The sequence below is a fragment of the Perna viridis genome, chromosome 15, assembly GCF_037379345.1.
Source record: "Perna viridis isolate PV_CMFRI_1.1 ecotype Kerala chromosome 15, ASM3737934v1, whole genome shotgun sequence".
NCBI classification, from domain to species: domain Eukaryota; kingdom Metazoa; phylum Mollusca; class Bivalvia; order Mytilida; family Mytilidae; genus Perna; species Perna viridis.
The window spans coordinates 1,045,660-1,063,408 of NC_142459.1; the positions used below are offsets into that span (position 1 = coordinate 1,045,660).

The 17,749-nt window shown below is 31.8% G+C and overlaps 1 protein-coding gene and 1 long non-coding RNA gene across 11 annotated transcripts in view; one reads left to right on the forward strand and one right to left on the reverse strand.

Annotated features, from left to right (window-relative positions):
• The window catches only part of LOC148596471 (uncharacterized), a 281,131-nt gene that overhangs the window by 54,141 nt on the left and 209,241 nt on the right, over positions 1 to 17,749 (forward strand). For all 10 annotated transcript variants that reach the window (XM_088564182.1, XM_088564181.1, XM_088564179.1 and 7 more), the window contains one exon: positions 4,000 to 4,098. In XM_088564182.1, coding sequence (XP_088420308.1) covers positions 4,000 to 4,098 — 99 coding nt within the window. The remainder of the gene's footprint in view (positions 1 to 3,999; positions 4,099 to 17,749) is intronic.
• LOC148596472 (uncharacterized) overlaps positions 2,320 to 17,749 on the reverse strand; it is a 35,218-nt gene continuing 19,788 nt past the window's right edge. Inside the window, exon 4 of the long non-coding RNA XR_015919201.1 lies at positions 2,320 to 2,448. This is a non-coding gene — a long non-coding RNA (uncharacterized LOC148596472). The remainder of the gene's footprint in view (positions 2,449 to 17,749) is intronic.

A 17,749-nucleotide genomic window follows, 5' to 3' on the forward strand; every position in this document is an offset into this window, starting at 1 on the left:
TGATACTGTGATTAGCTTGCCGTGCATCCTTCACTACGGACAATATTTCTGTTGTTACTTCGTACGTGATGATTTGATTATTTTATGTCCTGTATTTTCCATATTTATAGTTCAGCCTTCCGTTGTTTTTCTGGTTGATTACAGTTCGAATTAACAAGTTGTTTTAATGGAGTATCTGAGTGATATGACCGTATGTCATGAACAATCACGAGAGCAACCGGTACAATAATGTTAAAAGTAATTCCGGTGTTTCAAGGCTAGTTCATGTTCTTTGTTATGTTTGTCTATTTTCCCTGCATAGTCTTTATTTATCCTTTGATCCTATTTCAATTGATTTTAGGTTTTAGTTCTTGTATAAAATATTTCTCGATTGAGATCTTCCTGTGTATTTGATTCAAATGCTTCGGATGAAGGGTTACACCTTGAAACACGTGTACGACATATTGAAATTTGCAATACCTATGATTGGTACTGTTTGTATTTGATAGTACTCTTCTGATCAACAGTCAAATGTTTGTTATCTTGACCACATTTTCAAACGCATGAATGAATGACTGATTTCTATTAATGGCATAAGCTCTTAGACAACGTTTTTGTGTTGTGTAGCCAAATAAACAATAAATTCAATGAATTGTAATACCTGTTTATGTAAATAAAAGGAATTGAGGTGCCTGATTTTTTTTTGTGCGGCCTTAATCTTACAATGGGTGCATCCTTGTAATAGAAATACTATCAACAAGCAAATTCAGTTCCCATCGTTCAGATGTGTTGCATCCACTCGATCAATCATAAGGTAATGACAATAACAATGATATTATGTTTCCTGTGATATTGTTTGTTATATTTTCTTTGCAATCATTAAATATGGTTTTAGGTCGAATTACCTATACACCCTCAGACAAAAAGGTCGTTTAAAACAAATTTGGTCTTTATATCACGTTCGTTACAGAATTTAAACTGTTGTGTTTCTGTACCAGTCGCTAATCATATTCTAGTTAAAGACCTAAACCATAACTTCCGGTGCTAATTTACATAAAAGCTACCCCTTATCTTTAAATTATCTTGACATTTATCGTAGACTTATTCTGAATAACATTTCTCATATTGGTTTTCCATTTCGTTCTGTTTGTTATCAATTGACTTCGGACCAGACTTTACTTTTGAATATTACACTTAACTATTGCTTGCATCTGATCAGTTCGAAAATGTTGCTATTACCCTTCATAGAATAAACAAACGATTGGTGCGATTACGACTATTCTTGAAATAACTCATCATTACGATTGCCTTAATAGCTCCTGTTTCATTGGTGGTAAGTATCAAACTTCATAATAGATATGAAGAAAATATTGTGTGTTTGATGATATTTATTTTTAACAAATTGGTAATTTACTAATTGCTTTACCTAGTAGCATAGGCAAAGCCAATCTAGGGGGTTCTAAAATACCACATTCTTCACTAAACTTGATAATGAGAGTACATATACAATTGGATGCTATGATTTAGCAAATTAGATTTCCAATCCCGGCTCTTTCAAATATTGTGATTTCTAATGTTTCACAGAGATTTATTTATCATATGAATGTAATGTGTCTATTCCGGAAATCTTCAACCATTTCCGCATTACTCACATTGTTTACATCATATTGTTTAGTTAAATTAAAATATATTGCCCAAGTGTGAAATCTTATTGACGGGTTCCATTTTTACCCTTGCTGGGTGTGCATTATTGATGCCCCACTTTGTCGGTTGTGGCTTGCGAAGCAGTTTTCACGTTCTTGCCTGGTTTTTGAATCACAATTTATTCGAATTATCCCACTCCTGTCGATATACAACTAAAAACAATACAGCTTTACAACACTTCAGCCATAATTCTGTATATCCAAACCCAATGTGTCATTTCATCATTACAAGGAAATAATAAAACGTGTTGTTCCTTATTCCTGTGTACAGAGTTTTGGCATATATTAAATTGTATTGTTTTTATTGGTTTAAAATTTAATTGCGTATGCTTATTGAATTCGACGAAAGAACCCAGCTAGCAAAAACACGTAATAAAGATCTATGGTTGCAAAATAATTACACAAACGTTTTCAATAACCATTCACTATTTATGTTATTATAATGTTTCCTTAAAAAGACTGAAAACATTTTTTAAAACGTAAAAATGTATGGTTGCAGAAATGTTATATTAACGTTTTCAACAACCATTCACTATAATATTATTATAATGTTTTTTAATTACATTTTTTTTCAAAACAATCTAAATTATGAATATTTTAATGCAAAACATGCATCTATATACAACAGATTTAACATGAGATAAGAAAGTCTCTACATTTTGAAGATGTAGCAACCAACTAAACGAAATTTCAAAGATAGGTTTTGTCTGTTCACTTATTCATCTTCAGGCATCTCAAGCAGCGCCCATTTCCGTTCTTTGGTTTCCTGAAAAAACAGATGTGCATGATTAATGATATAGTCACGATATACATACCTACAGTAGTTATATTTAAAACTACAGGAACAATTAATACATACTATCAAATACATATTACTTGTTTTTTTTGTTTTTTTGTTTTTTTTTTTGCAACTGGTGTATGTGTCCATCCTAGAAATACCATTGTCTGCAAGATTAAAACATGCTGTTTTGTATCAAGAAATTATTTGCAGTTTGCAAAATCATGAATTGAGTTTTTAAGCTGAAATTGTGGTGAGCAGAGCTATGTACACCTTTTAAATGTATGTCCTCTTCAAAAAGGAAGTTGATATTCATGGAACCAAACTTCATACATGTGTTCTATAATAAAAACTTTATTGGAGTTCAGCAAAAACAGAGGTGGATCCAAGAGAGACCTATGGTCCCCCTCATATTTGAAAAAAAATTGATTTCATAGAAAATTAATGATATTACATGTACCAATATTGAGCCCCCTCAAAGGTCATATTTCCCCACATTATCGGAGTTTCTGGATCTGCTACTGATTTATGTAAAACAGTGATTGCATATTGCGGTCAAATGAATGAACAGATACACTAAAAGACTAGTAAATGACATTATCAATTGCCATGGTCCAATCAGATTCTCATCACTATATAAAACTTAAAAAAAAAATAATCATCTTGGTTTATTTGGTAAATTAAATCATTAGGTATGAGCTTTTTGTAATCCTTATTCCCTGACAAAGAGGGAGATCATTTATAAAACCAAATCAATTTCGAAATTACAAGCATTATAAAACTCAAAACTATGAACTTTATAAACTCGATCCAAACCCCTGGATAGGGTAAAAGTCTACAATAACAAAAAGACAAAAAAGAAAACAATATTACAAACATAAATATGCAAAAAATTCATTATAGTCAAAACTTACAGAACATGTTCAATATTACATGTATTATGAAGCCAATTTTGACAATATATGTACTGTAAATGTTTCAACTTTTCTGTCAATTTTGCTTTCCATGCAGGACAAGAAGTAATGTTAAAAATTCTAAAATTACCTTCAAAGTTTCAAAATAAATGTCCTGATCAGATTCAAATCAAAATATCTAAGTACTTATAAACATAATCACAATATTCATACTAGTATCATAACGATGAAAAATAGTTTAAACATACATCTATTGCAAAACTATTCAAAAATACTTGAAAATGATTGTAAACTGTTGACAACAAACGTTTATATTCATTCAGAAGACAGTTGTTCACTTTAACACATACCTTAAAAGTACCAAGTTTGGTCAGGAATTTACGTAAAGTGTGAATGTAAACATAGGCAAAACTAGTGACCGGGTTAATATATAGGACGTTCTTTTATAAGAAAGAGGCGGTGTGTACAGATTGAATTTGCCTATAAAATATTTGAAACCATAGGCGTGCCCAATACTGCTGTTTAATACGTCTTAGTACGACTTTTAACCTTAACATACCCAATAAAAGTGAACAATGACTTATAGAATCAAGATACATACATATAAAATAACAATTTATTTCAGGAAAGGACGCCTCTACACCTGGCTGCATTGAATGGCCATGAACCTGTTGTTTCCGTATTACTCAAGGAAGGTGCACTGATTAATGCAAGAGATTTATCGGTAAGAATACATATTTTATTTTTCAATTGTTATAGTATCATTTTTTTTAATCGACTTCTTACTGGAACATAATTATACATGTAGAGGGTTCTCAAGCGTTTTGTACTGCCGACTCAACACACAGATATAACAAGACCAAAGTTTTCAATAATAAATCAATGATAATTTCGATCATGACGATTATATCAAAACATTACTAAAAGCATGACCTTACTTTGCAAAAATAAGAAATGGTTAATCAAGACACACAGTAGCCAAGGCAAAACAGTTACGTGTCACAGTTAGAAAGTTAGACGAGGTGCGTAGTATACCAGAAATTAAGGTGTCTGTATACGTCCATTTTTTTGTAGGTCCGTGATCCAAAAAAAATGATAATTTTTTTTTTTTTTTTTTTGCAATATTAGAATATTTCGGCTTGTTTGTTTAGGTTCCAAGGATATGCTTACTTGGAAAAAAGTAGAGTTTGTTTTCCCTGCAGGTACAACAGGTCCATTTACCAATTCAATATTATTTTATGAAGTCAAAATCCCATAACGTTTTGGGGCATGTATTTGAATATACTGTTAAGATATATCGACTGGAACATCCTCCTGCTAATTTCTGAAGAATAATAAAAAATAAAACAAATGGTCTGTTTAACTCTTGTTTTATTCACGGATGAATGGTAAAGCTACATGTTTACGGAATGTGGTTATAAATATGAAATATCTCGATTTTTTCGGTTGTTTTTGTGTTATTTACTGGGTAATACATTTCAATAAATACAAAGTTAATTTGATGCATGGATTTCTGAGTTGATCATTTCATTTAATTTGTTAAAAATATTGGTTGTCGCAGAAAAAAATACAGTGTGTCATAAAATTATTACAATTTGTACAATTTGGCTACAACTGTGTAGTAAAGTTATCGGTGCTGCACCTTCCTAGACCATTAAAATATGAACCATAGCGTCCATGTGGTATAATAACGAAAAGAAACTATCAGTTCAATTGCACGTACAAACCTTTTTAAGGTAATTGACATAATTTGTATTGACTACTTTAAAATAAAAATAAAACGAACATCAAGGTAGGAGGCGTTTGTAGTAGTCACAGAAAGATCAAAGCAAATTGTTATTTATATAAATAATTTCCGGTTCATCTTACTTTAAATATCTTTATTTCATTTAAACTCAACACTTTGTATTGAGCCTTTCAAATTTATAAGATTAATACATAATTTACTTTGAATGCATGCCACGTTTTATCGGTGTATTTTGTTTTGTTACACAAGTTATATAATCATAGACGGACAATGTACCCCAAAATTTTCCCATGATTGAGTTTTCTTCAAATTTGCACAAGATATCATACTAACTGTCGTACATCCATTGACAAATTCTTAAGAAAATTCACGTTCCAGATTTTGAACAGTAAAGACTAAAATATCGCCATTTTTAGAAACCTGAACCATTAGCCAAACGGATCCATATTTTATATTTTAGGGTCATTTTTACAAGTTGTTTAACTGCACATTAAGTCGAATTCACTTCAAATGAATTGATATATAAGATTTAACATAAACTTTGTATTATATTTATGTAGTCAAAGAATTGTTGGCTTTTATTGTACCAAACTAACAAAAGAGGGCAAATTTAAGCTATTTGCCTATATAAAAAACTTTAATTTACCATCGCAAAAAAAAAACTCCATAATTAATATTTCATACAAAACTGATATAATATGGACTATTCAAATACAAATCTATAAACAAAGTTTCGGAAGAGTTCACCATGTAGTTATATTTTTAATGTTTTAAATTATATTGTTGTTAGGCATTAGAAAAAAACTTCTTTCTCAGTCAAATTAATGGCTAAAGTCATGCAAATTTTTAGTAAGGATACGAAATATGAAATTACAATGAATAATATTGAAGAACGAGCATAGCCATTAGTCGTTCTGTCTCAATACAGAGAATATTTCAGTATTTCAATTTGAGTATTTTATCTAGAGGAATCTTGGTTGGCAGTAGAAACGTCATTTTAAAATATTTTCCCACCTAATAAAAGACATATTCCTCACTGTACTCACTTGAAACATTTAATCAATACTTCAATTTCCTAGTTTATAAAGAGTTGCTGGAGGGTGACACTTTTGTTGTAGAATTTTAACCCTTGTTTTGAATTATTTCCCTTTAACATCAAGGTCAGTTTCAGGCTTGCAAATTGAGAGTCTTTCAAACGTTTACTAAAATATATCATACCTGCCACCTCAGCCATACTGCTTTCGTTGTTAAAATCAATTTTCTTTTAAAAGCATATCTCAAATGTTGTCGAATGATTGATATTTCTTTAGATATTATATTTTATATGACCATTTCCTTCGAAATATTGTTGTAAAGATTTTAATTTGATGTCGCATTTTTTATTGCCACATTATATCAAATTCAAAACCAAATACCGACGTTTGACGATATGTAGTTTGGTCGATCCCATGTTTTATGGTAGTTTTTATCTGAATTTTTATCCATCTATCTATTTCGGACAATTGTCATCCATTTCCCGTATAGGATATTTCTTTTACATCGTAATTCTTCGTTGGATGGAATGACCAAGTGTACCCACGATTTTACCAGATTATATTAACTTTCAATAAGGCAGGTGTCGTTGACGTTTATTTTATAAAGATTTCATATTGCTAGTGTTTAAGTTATTATATTTTATTCTTTTGTTTTTCGTCTTGTTTTTTTCGTCTTGTTTTTGCTATTTAGAATTAAGCTATTGTAAGAGGAATCCAACACTAGCACCAATACGTTCTATCAGAGATTGTCGTAGGAGTTACATTATTGCATCCGTAGGTGTTAATACAAGAAATAAATATTCAAGGGTTGGAATGTCGAAAGAAGGGAAATATTTGAAAAGAAAACATGACATTTTTTTATTTGTATAATACAGTCAGGGTTTTCAAACATCCCCCAGCATCACTACTTGATCGAGTGTTATTGGGTAATGTGAACATGAATATATTCCTCGCTATGTTATATTAATTTGAAAGACACATTTTAGTTATCAAATATCTGAAATATTTCTAATAGGACCCAATATCTCCTCAAATCTGAACAAAACATTATTTTTCTTGGCAATAAAATGTTCAATGCGATAGTAATGTCGAATTTTTTGCTTTAACCCAACAGTTAAGCCGTTTTCTTTCAATTTGCATTTGATTTTATACTGTTTTCCAATACATAACAAAAAAATCTGATATTTGCCTCAGGAACACTTGAAGTAATACAAAAAAAACAAAAAACAAAAAACAAACAAAAAAACAAATGTTCTATAGTTTCGATACTCTGATTATAAAAATAACACAAATTTGAATATTGTACAAAAACATATTTGTAGGTACAAATTGATGTAAAAACTTGTATTGGAAATTACTACAACAGTTCTTATTTAGGGGAATTTTTTTTTCCATCTGGAATTTCAGTATGTAATTTACTTTCCCATGTCAAATTTTTTTCATTGGAAGACAGCATTCTAATTTCACTAAATGACGATAAATAAATCTAATACATTTATTATTAACAAGAAGTTTCAAATATGAATTCTCAGCCGTGTTTATCACTGTTTTATCTACATTTTCTTTTAATAAATTGCCTCCAACTAATAGGAATACTTGATATTAAGGAGACATATTTAACAAAAGTTGTTTATGCACCTTGCATTTCAGTTCTGTAAATGTGAGCAATTGTTTCCTGTTTCCTGACTATATCAAATACATCACTAAGATATTTGACATCTGAATCCTCACACTTAATAAAGTAAGAAACATTTTGTAAAGGCGCAAAATTTAAAATTTCTAAGCTTAAGCACTCATTGATATATGTACGTTTTTGTATTGTTTAAGATAACGATAAGGCATAAAACACATCTTTCCAAAACGAATTCCTAACATTTTTAGATACTTCTAATAACTTTCTCGTTTGTAAACAAAAGGTCGCAACCCCTCAAAGTCTTTTAATTTAATATCAAGTAAACATTGCCACTCTCCTTCTTTTTTGTAAAAAGAGCCTTCTCCCCCACCCTATTTTCAAATACATAAAGAATGTAGATCGACCATCTTTAAACCACCATCGTCTTTGTCAACTTTGAATGTTTTACGTTTTATCTTTTTTAGTTTTTCCATCTCATATGTAAATGTAAAACATTCTATTTAAGTCATTAATCAAAGATTAAAAATAATACCCGATAAACATTTATTAAGTGTCAGACTAGTCTGACTATTTTCTCCATTAATACCCTCGACCTAAAAAAAAGTAGAAGCTTGAACATTATCTGCATAAAACAACGCCTGATAAAATTTTATAGAGGCTTGAAAGTATTTACAGGTAATGATGGGTTCCTGTTATACAGATATTCCTAAATACAAACCTACCCTTTACAAAACAAGTCTTGACACTCCTGTTTCTGACCCCACCTTATCATTATACAGACTTGTTGCCATCATTTTGGATATTGGTTTCCACAGACTCTGTCAACCAGTTTGTGTGAAAAGTCAAGATGAAGAAAAACGATCATTTCTTCCACTACCGTTTGTCAACAAAGGTATAGATGCAATTCATTTGGCTGTCATCCTCCATCACCAAAACGTTACCAACAAATTCCCCCATATTTCAAAGACAAATCGATATTCATATTACTATACTTCACCCATCGCATCCAAAATTTTCAATTATAAAAGGCTATTGCAGAATCTCGAGATTGAGGACTTCAAGGCTAAACCACCTCCTTTGTTCTTGCAAAACCTCTCCATTCAAATATGGTCCTTTTGGTCACGTCGTTACGGGAGATTTAACCATTATAGAAAACGAATCTCTGCGTCCTTTCTAAAGGTCCCAAGTACCGTGAACCACGCTCCATAAATTGGAATTATAACTTTAAAGTTCTTATGGATGCCGTCGAGGACTATGCAAGAAAATGGATAAAACGAGAACAAGAAGACATTGATTCTCTGTGAGTGGTTAAAGGCCGTGAGGTCTTTAATTTTGAAACGAATGAACGTTTTAAGTAGGTCAATGAGTGTCGAGGCTACATCAGTTTTCAAAGACCCCGATGTAGCAAAAACATTGTCTACTATACATGACAAATATGTTGTCGTACCAGCAGACAAAGCCCAAAACAACATTGTTTTTGTCTGCAAACGTTTAATATCCAATGTTTATTATCAGAGGTAGACGTAGAAAGTAATAGCAGTGATAAGATCTACACTGCTACCACTCTCTCTAAAGAAGATATTTTGGAAAACCATAAATCTGTGCTATCCTCTTTTGGTCTCTCTACCAAGGACGATGATTGTGATTTACTGTCTATGTACTGGATTCCTAAACTTCACAAGAATCCATACAAACAACGTTTCATAGTTGGATCTGCAAAATGTACCACCAAACCTCTTTCAAAACTTTTAACTTCTATACTCACAACTGTCAAAGAGGGTCTACAGTCCTACCACAACACTTGTTACTCCCGTAGTGGTATGAATTCAATGTGGATCCTGAAAAATTCGAAAAAAAATTTTGGAGACAATCAGTTCAAGACTATTATCTGAATATAATAGCATTAAAACCTAAGATTTTTCAACACTGTATACTTCTTTTCCCCATACTCAGTTAGAATCCCGACTTAAAAACATTATTCATTGTTGTTTTTCCAAAAAAGATAATACACCTAGATACAAATATATAGTTCTTGGTAGAGATTCCTCATACTTTGTAAGAAATAATTCCAAATCATCTTCCAAATATACAGAGGAAGATGGTTACAAAACGCGGAAATTTATAACTGAGAACATATTTGTCCAGTGTGGTGGACGTGTTTTTCAACAAACGGTCGGCATTCCAATGGGAACAAATTGTGCTCCTTTACTTGCTGACCTATTCCTTCACTCTTATGAGGCTAACTTTATAGCTGATCTGATCAGAAAGAAAGAATATCGTTTGGCTAGATCCTTCAATCTCAGTTTCCGCTATATAGATGACGTATTATCTTTAAACAATCCTAATTTCGGGGATTTGATACATCGCATCTACCCAAAAGAACTTGAGATAAAGGATACTACAGACACTGTGAAGTCAGCCTCATATCTTCACCTACACTTAAAAATCGATGGTAAACTATTGACCAAACTTTCCGACAAACGTGATGACTTTTCATTCAGAATTGTCAACTTTCCCTTCATCCGTGGCCACATCCCTTCGGCTCCTGCGTATGGAGTGTTTATATCACAACTCATACGTTATGCCAGAGCTTGCCGAAACTACGCAGATTTTTTGTTTCGCGGTAGAACTCTAACAAATAGGCTTCTGGAACAGGGTTATGTTGCTACAAGATTGAAGTCATCACTACAGAAGTTTTATGGTCGTCATCATGAACTCGTGGATCGTTATGATGTATCCATCAGCACCATGAAAACTGATTTATTCAACGGGTCATAGTTTTCCTTCCCTCGTTTGTCTACCCCGGACTTGACTTTTATGAGCAACTCGGCGGGTGTTTCTAGAAAAGCAGAGGACGCTTACCCTACCGGTGCACCTGGTCCAGAGTCCGAGTTGCTCATTTACTTTTGTTACTTTGTATGTATGATTTTAGTTACTTTATGTTCTTTGTTGTGCATGTTTGTATTCCATGTCTGGTCTTCGTCCCTGGATTACATTCTTTTGATTACAGCTATAACCTTGGTTCGCGTGATTATTCTTTAAAATGAATCATTTTCATCGTAAATGTTTTAGATAAATTGTGTGTTAATTTGAAATTATTAAATCACTACTTTTGAATAAAAAGTATACACGTATTAAACGAAATAAATATCTTTGTACTAATTTAGTGAAATAAATGAATGATATAATTTTGGCAGCAGCGGTTGTATGAATCACTTTAAATATCCAGGGTTGTAGTGTAGATATATTGTGTGTTAGAGGTTTTGACTTTATTTTGGATTATAATAAAATGTCAATGTTCTATGAGACTTCCCGTGCATCAATGGTTCCTTCGATTTTCTAACCTAGGAGTGTGTGCCCCCCTCTTCGTCAAATTTTGCAAATTTCTTTATTATCCGCACGTGATTCTATGAATAATCTTTTGTCAAAATAATAATAATCAAATAAATAGAAATGTGTTCATCGAAAAATGTCTTATATACCTGAATAACTCATTTCCAAAAATGCCGAATTAGAACGCACCGAGATGTTCTACATTTTGACATTTAATGCATGAAGTTTTGAAGGTTTTGAATTTAAAAATATAATATATAACAAGGTTCTTTACATTTTTGATCAGTCGAAAACATCTGGCTGTAGTTTCTGAAATTAGAACATATTTTTGAGGCAAAAGTTTTTTGCATATTTCTCCAGAACCGTATATAGGGTAAAATAATTAAGTGTGATTAGATCTATCTGTGGGCAGTATATTTGTGAAAATCAATTGACTTACGTTGGAGTTAGAGCCTTTTTGGAAAATTGACCGATGTTACTAAAATTGTGTTATAATGGACATACAGCAGTTATACGCATAAATCTCCAACATCAATAGGTTAAGCCAGTCATAAATGTAGTAAGTGTGTTCACCATGATGATTTCTACATGATCTCAAATTTTCCAGACTCTTTGGGAATAGAAGCAGTTGACGTGTTAGTCACAAACCATACCGTTTAAAACAATTTAAAACTATTTTCAAACAATATTGTAATTATTTGTAAATCACCTAAATTGGCTCGTTAAGGAATCGGGTATTGATTGGAACACCCCAAGGTAATGCCACTTACAAACGAACTACTTTCGACAAAGATTAAATCCGAAATAACTTTTAAGTCCTTCATATCTTGTCTCTTTTTGTCATTGCAGTATCAGCGGTCCATGAAACAGCAAAAGAATATCTTACCAATAATATACCAATCAATGTTAATGAATTTTAAAATAAATTATACCACACAAGCAATGAATACCTTCCACGTTTGTTATTCAAGTCTTCAGTATGTTCTCCACAAAGATCACTTACTGATAAGTATATAATATCCAGATGAAAATAATAGATTTCCAAAAGACGAAAAAGTTTCGCTTACGGAACTTTTGTTCAATGAATGATTTCAATTTTTCTTCTTGATTTAACTTATTTCGTTTAATCTGAAGATTGAATATTTTTGCAAACAAGTTTTCATAAATAGCATTAGCTGAATAAGACTTTATTATAGATAATGCCACAATGTAAACAAGGTAAATTGTTAGTTGATAGTGTGCACAACCCTCCGTAATAGAAATTGGGATTTTTTTAAAATATGTATTTGAACATGATTTCAAAACAAGAAAGCTTTGTATTATACCACACAGAATGGCATAAGTAACGTCATGGTTGACATGGTTAAGATGACAAACATTTTTTAAAGCAAATCTAACAAAAAAAAACATAAAAATGTTCCACTGAAAAAGTTGGTTTGATGAGTGCAAAACGAAACTGAACTTAGAGAAATAGGTTATTTTTATAGTTCAAAACTACTTTTCTGTCTGATCGTCGTGGACTCATCCTACTTTCTTTGCGGCAAATTATTTTTTCATATCTTCCTAGAAATGATACATAAGTGAAAGGTTTATTGAATCAATGTCCATATTTTTATTAAAATCCTAAAAATATGCACTTCACGCTAGATGTCTGTGGGAAAATTAATACGATACTGAGACCTTTTATTTTTGATCAAGTCAAAATATTAGTAATTTAGAATTTGAATAATGTTAAATGCAAAAATGGTATACCAGTTTTCTATATTGTGACATTTGATATGATGTACACGTGTTTCAAAGAGTTATCTCTCCTCAGATTTTTTAAAACAAATATGTAGGAAGACCATAATCAAAATATTAGTTGTATACAAAAAGTACTCAAAACTGAAACTATCGAAAGAGGAAGTCAAATCACCGAGAGGTTCTACCATATGCAATGGACGGAATGAAGCTTCTGTGTTTTACGTATTTTTAGATTTGGAATACTGCAAGAGTATAAAAAGGTGGATAAAATATGATAAAATTCGTGGTCAAAAAAGTCTGACTAATTGGTTGGTGAATATCTTTGGGGACCTCAGGTTCACCAGCAGTCGATCCAGTGGTTCTTAAATACAAAAAGTACAAGTTTTATATATATTTAATTTCGATATCCTGTATACGTGTTTCAAGGAGTTACCTCTACTCAGCAGTATTAAAACAAATTGGTTGGAACATTTGCCTGTTAATTTCTAAATAAGATTACAATATAAAAATCGTCAAATTGTTTAAATCGTGTTTAATTCACGTATTAACATTTTACATACATACACCCTAAATGTGGACACAAAATGAAAAATCTTGTGTCTCCTACCTTTTTTTACTGATTCTATTAAATTACATATCCGATATCAAGTTCTTATATTGTGAGATTCATTAAGCACATAAAACATTGTCAAAGGACCAGAGCGATACAACAAACACCTTTCAGTAGTCGTTTCAAAATTTTCTGAAAATTGAGATATTTTTCAACAGTAGCTTACAATTGCAGATCCAATGAGTGGTTGCCTGGTGTAAGACCACCCTTTTGTGTCTGACAATTTTGTTGGTTTTTGCGCAAAGAAATAAGAATGAGCAAATAATGGTTTAATTCCCTCCGCTCCTTTCATAAACTGGTGCACCTGCTTCATACTCATGTTTCTAGTAGAGTCTTTGATGCTCATATATTTGTGTTTCTTTATACGTGCTAATTTGTTTATTTCATGTCCTTTATAGTGTGTCTATTTTCCTCTCTGGTCTTAATCGTTGGAATATAGTTTATTTCCCTAGCGTCAAAACCGGATGTTGCATTTGAAAGAGCATTCGCTGGGTTTTTGTGACAGACTTAGGACGTCTTACATAATGTTCCACCAATATTCCCAGTTTGTTTGTGTAGGTCGTGTTGCTCATTCATCTTTGGTTTGGCTTTATTCTGAACGTTTTTGTTTGCTCATTTCATAATTTGTGTTACTTGTCTAGACGTTATCATAAAATTTTTATAATACACAATGTATGTTGATATCTTGTTCCCCATGCTTCATTCTCAATGCCGTATTTTATGTTGCCACATTCGTATTTGTCCGGTACATTTTTAGTCCTTAAACACTAAAATACTTTTAGATAAAAAAAATCACTACTGTATAAATATTCTGTGACGACCAGCCAATCATTAACAAATATGAATCATATCGTTTTCAACATGTTATAATGAAATGATAATTATATCGAACGAGTGGGATATGATTACTGTACACAAATATGCTTCAGCCTTCATATGGATATCGCATGATTATCCTATGATAATCACATTCTTTGAATATGTTTCCAAGTTAAAATTGACATATGACTGTTAAATGATCACCAAGATAATTGTAATTACATTTTAAGTTCTTTTTACATTACATCCAAATGATTATCCTGTACATAACACTGTTGATCCACTGATATATGTAGTAATCCAGAATAAAATCAAATAAATATAGGATAAAATGAAGACTTATTTCTGGTACAATAATGTCAAATGATTTTATCCAAAGTTTGCTTTACTATGAGGTTACACATTATTTTTTTATAGAAAAAAAAAACACATTTTATGGTATAAATGCTAAAATTGTCAAAAATAATACTTTGTAGGTGGCTACAAAGCAAATATCTTAGTCCAAATTCTTTAAAATGATATTTTTTCTAAAAATATGCGATTGCCATATCTTTTAATTTCCATTATTGAATTACAATTATTGCAAGAAAATCAACGGAACCAAGAATCTAGCGGAAACAAAAATAATGTTATCCAGACCAGACATTGAAAACAGACAAACACAACAAAGAACATTAAGTAACTGAAATAATACATGCAAAGTAACAAAAATAAAAAAAGGTAAATGAGCAACTCGGGGAGCATTAACCGGGTGCACCGATAGGGCGAGCATCATCTGCTTTTCTAGAAACATCCGCCGAGTTGCTCATAAACAAGTCAAGTCGTCTTAGGTAGACAAAAGAGGAAAGGAAAACTATGACATGTTGAATAAATTAGAATAAAGCAGATGGGTACACCATAACGATCTTTGAGTTCATGATGACGACCATAAAACTTATGTAGTGATGACTTCAATCTTGTAGCAACATAACCTTGTTCCAGAAGCCTATTTGTTAGAGTTCTAGCGCGATACAAAAAGTCTGTGTAGTTTCTGCAAGCTCTGGCATAATTTATGAGTTGTCATATGAACACTCCATACGCAGGTGCTAAAGGGATGTTGGCACAGGTGAAAAGAAAGTTGACAATTCTGAATGAAAAGTCAGAACGTTTGTCGTAAAGTTTGGTCAATAGACGGTAGAGTTCTCACATCCCTTTAGTCTTCATATATATTACTTCATTTTTTTTGGTCATATAACGCCAAATGATTAGGTTTAGCCAAGTCTGATATAGGGTAAAAGTGTTTTAAGCATGATGCTATCTATCTGTGGTCCAATGTTCGTGAAAATCTGTTCACCTATTTTCGAATTAGCACCCTTATGAATGTGTTTTGCTTATTTTGAAGTTAGTATCGGTATAATTATATCTCAGAATATCCTGCACAAGGTGTTTGCTTCGATTTTGATCCATTTAAAAACCTGGCTGGAGTTTCTAAAAATATAACATAGGGCTGAGACTTCACTTTTTCGAATATATCTCCAAGACCGTTAGATTTAATCAATTCTTATATCTGGTAAACGTGTTTAGCAAGATGTAATCTATCTGTGTGTAAATGTTTCTGAGAATCTGTGCATGTTAGAGTTAGCGCCCTTTTTCAAAGAACAAAAACAATCTCATCCTCAGAAACATGTGAAAAAATCGAATGAAAATTTAAAGTTTTTGTTTCCTTGGATTTTTGATCCGATAAAAAATGGCCTTCGATACTAGAAATAGCCATTATGATCTAACCATACAAACAAATGGAAAATTTATTTTTTCAAATTTAGTGTTTTACCAAACCCACGAAAACCGCGAAAGTAATTTCTACCCAACAAATACAAATGCTTTCACAGTAATGGTTGGTGAACTTATCAAATAAAAAGTCATAGATTGTTTCCAAAATCGGTTTCTTTTAAATTTGTAAGCCTAGTAACACTTCATCATATTTTCATTCTTTACATCTATTATAATAACAATTCTTAACAATGGAATGTGACAGCTGAAGTAATTTTTAAAGAAAAATATTTACGATTATTCGTATAGGTAAATATCTCTGGTTTTTTTTTTCAGTGGATACAATGTATCATTTTTTTGTTGACATATGGTAACCAATACAATGCTTGTTTATTGTTTAAGTTGTCTGTAGCTTTAGTCTACTGAACATTGTTTAGTATTACTGTAGCAGTCTATACATACATAACAATGAAAAACACTTCTTTTTAAAACCATGGACTGTTTCAATAAAGTCTACAAGAAAGTTATAAAAAAGGGTAACATCAAAATTACCAAACAATAATCCGATTCATAATCAAGTAAGATCCATAAACAAATTTGGAAAAATATGTTTTAAACCACCAGAACAGCTGATACTGCAATGACCCTGACTTTGTACAGGAATTTTAAACGAAATGGTGGGCTAAACAAATGTTTCTAACCTCCCTCTGCCGTTGAGGTGTGAATATACCAGTGGCGATGAAATTGCATTTACATTCTGTTGCGTCATAATCGGTAAATTGGCGGTCACATCAGCAAAATGAACAATTTCAAAAAGAACAAAATAATCATTACCCATGATTTCAGGAAAAAAAACTGAGTACTTTTTCACCAAACACTGACATCATAAGTAGAATTTGGTAAGATAAATATTGAGACGCATTTCTTTATACCCCTGATTGATTCAGATATTTATAGCGTCCAAGAGAATCAGATTATTTAGCACTTTCTCTTGCGCATCGAATCAGTGGTGAAATATAAACACCACATGTATGAGATGAGGGTTTATTGCTGCACAGGTAAAGAAAATGTATGATATCAAAATTAAAGTTTCTTTCACCATAAATCTTCGTGCTGACTTCCCCACGGTCACAAAATTCGAGATGTGATCCGAAAAAATGTAGAACAAGCTGTTTCTGTAGTCTCCCTTAGCTCAAGTTCTGTCGGATATATTGAAGGTAGCTATTGAGGGTTGGTGTTGGACAATACATCATCAATGTATTTGTATGCAAAAATCAAGGATTTAGCATCTTTCATATTGTTATTCTTAACGAGATTTTGAAAAGATTCAGTATCGTATCAGCACACAAACGAATCGGCTAGGAGAGGAGCACAGTTGCAAACCTGTTTTCCTGTCTAGCACACTTTGCACTTGTTCAATTTTATAGAAAAAAATATTTGGATTTGTTACCAAGAGCAACATAATTTTTCGATTTACAAATAATCTTTCAAGCGGGATTTCAATGTATCATGTTACAACGCAGTGTAAAGAAATGAAAAGTGACAAGTTTGTAAATAACTAATTTCCGAAAAGCTGCAGTACTTAAGATTTTGAAATAAATTTTTAGAATGTTTTAGTATCCAAATATGATTGACGCCACTACGATAGCAGGTGATACTGTGATTAGCTTGCCGTCCATCCTTCACTATGGACAATATTTCTGTTGT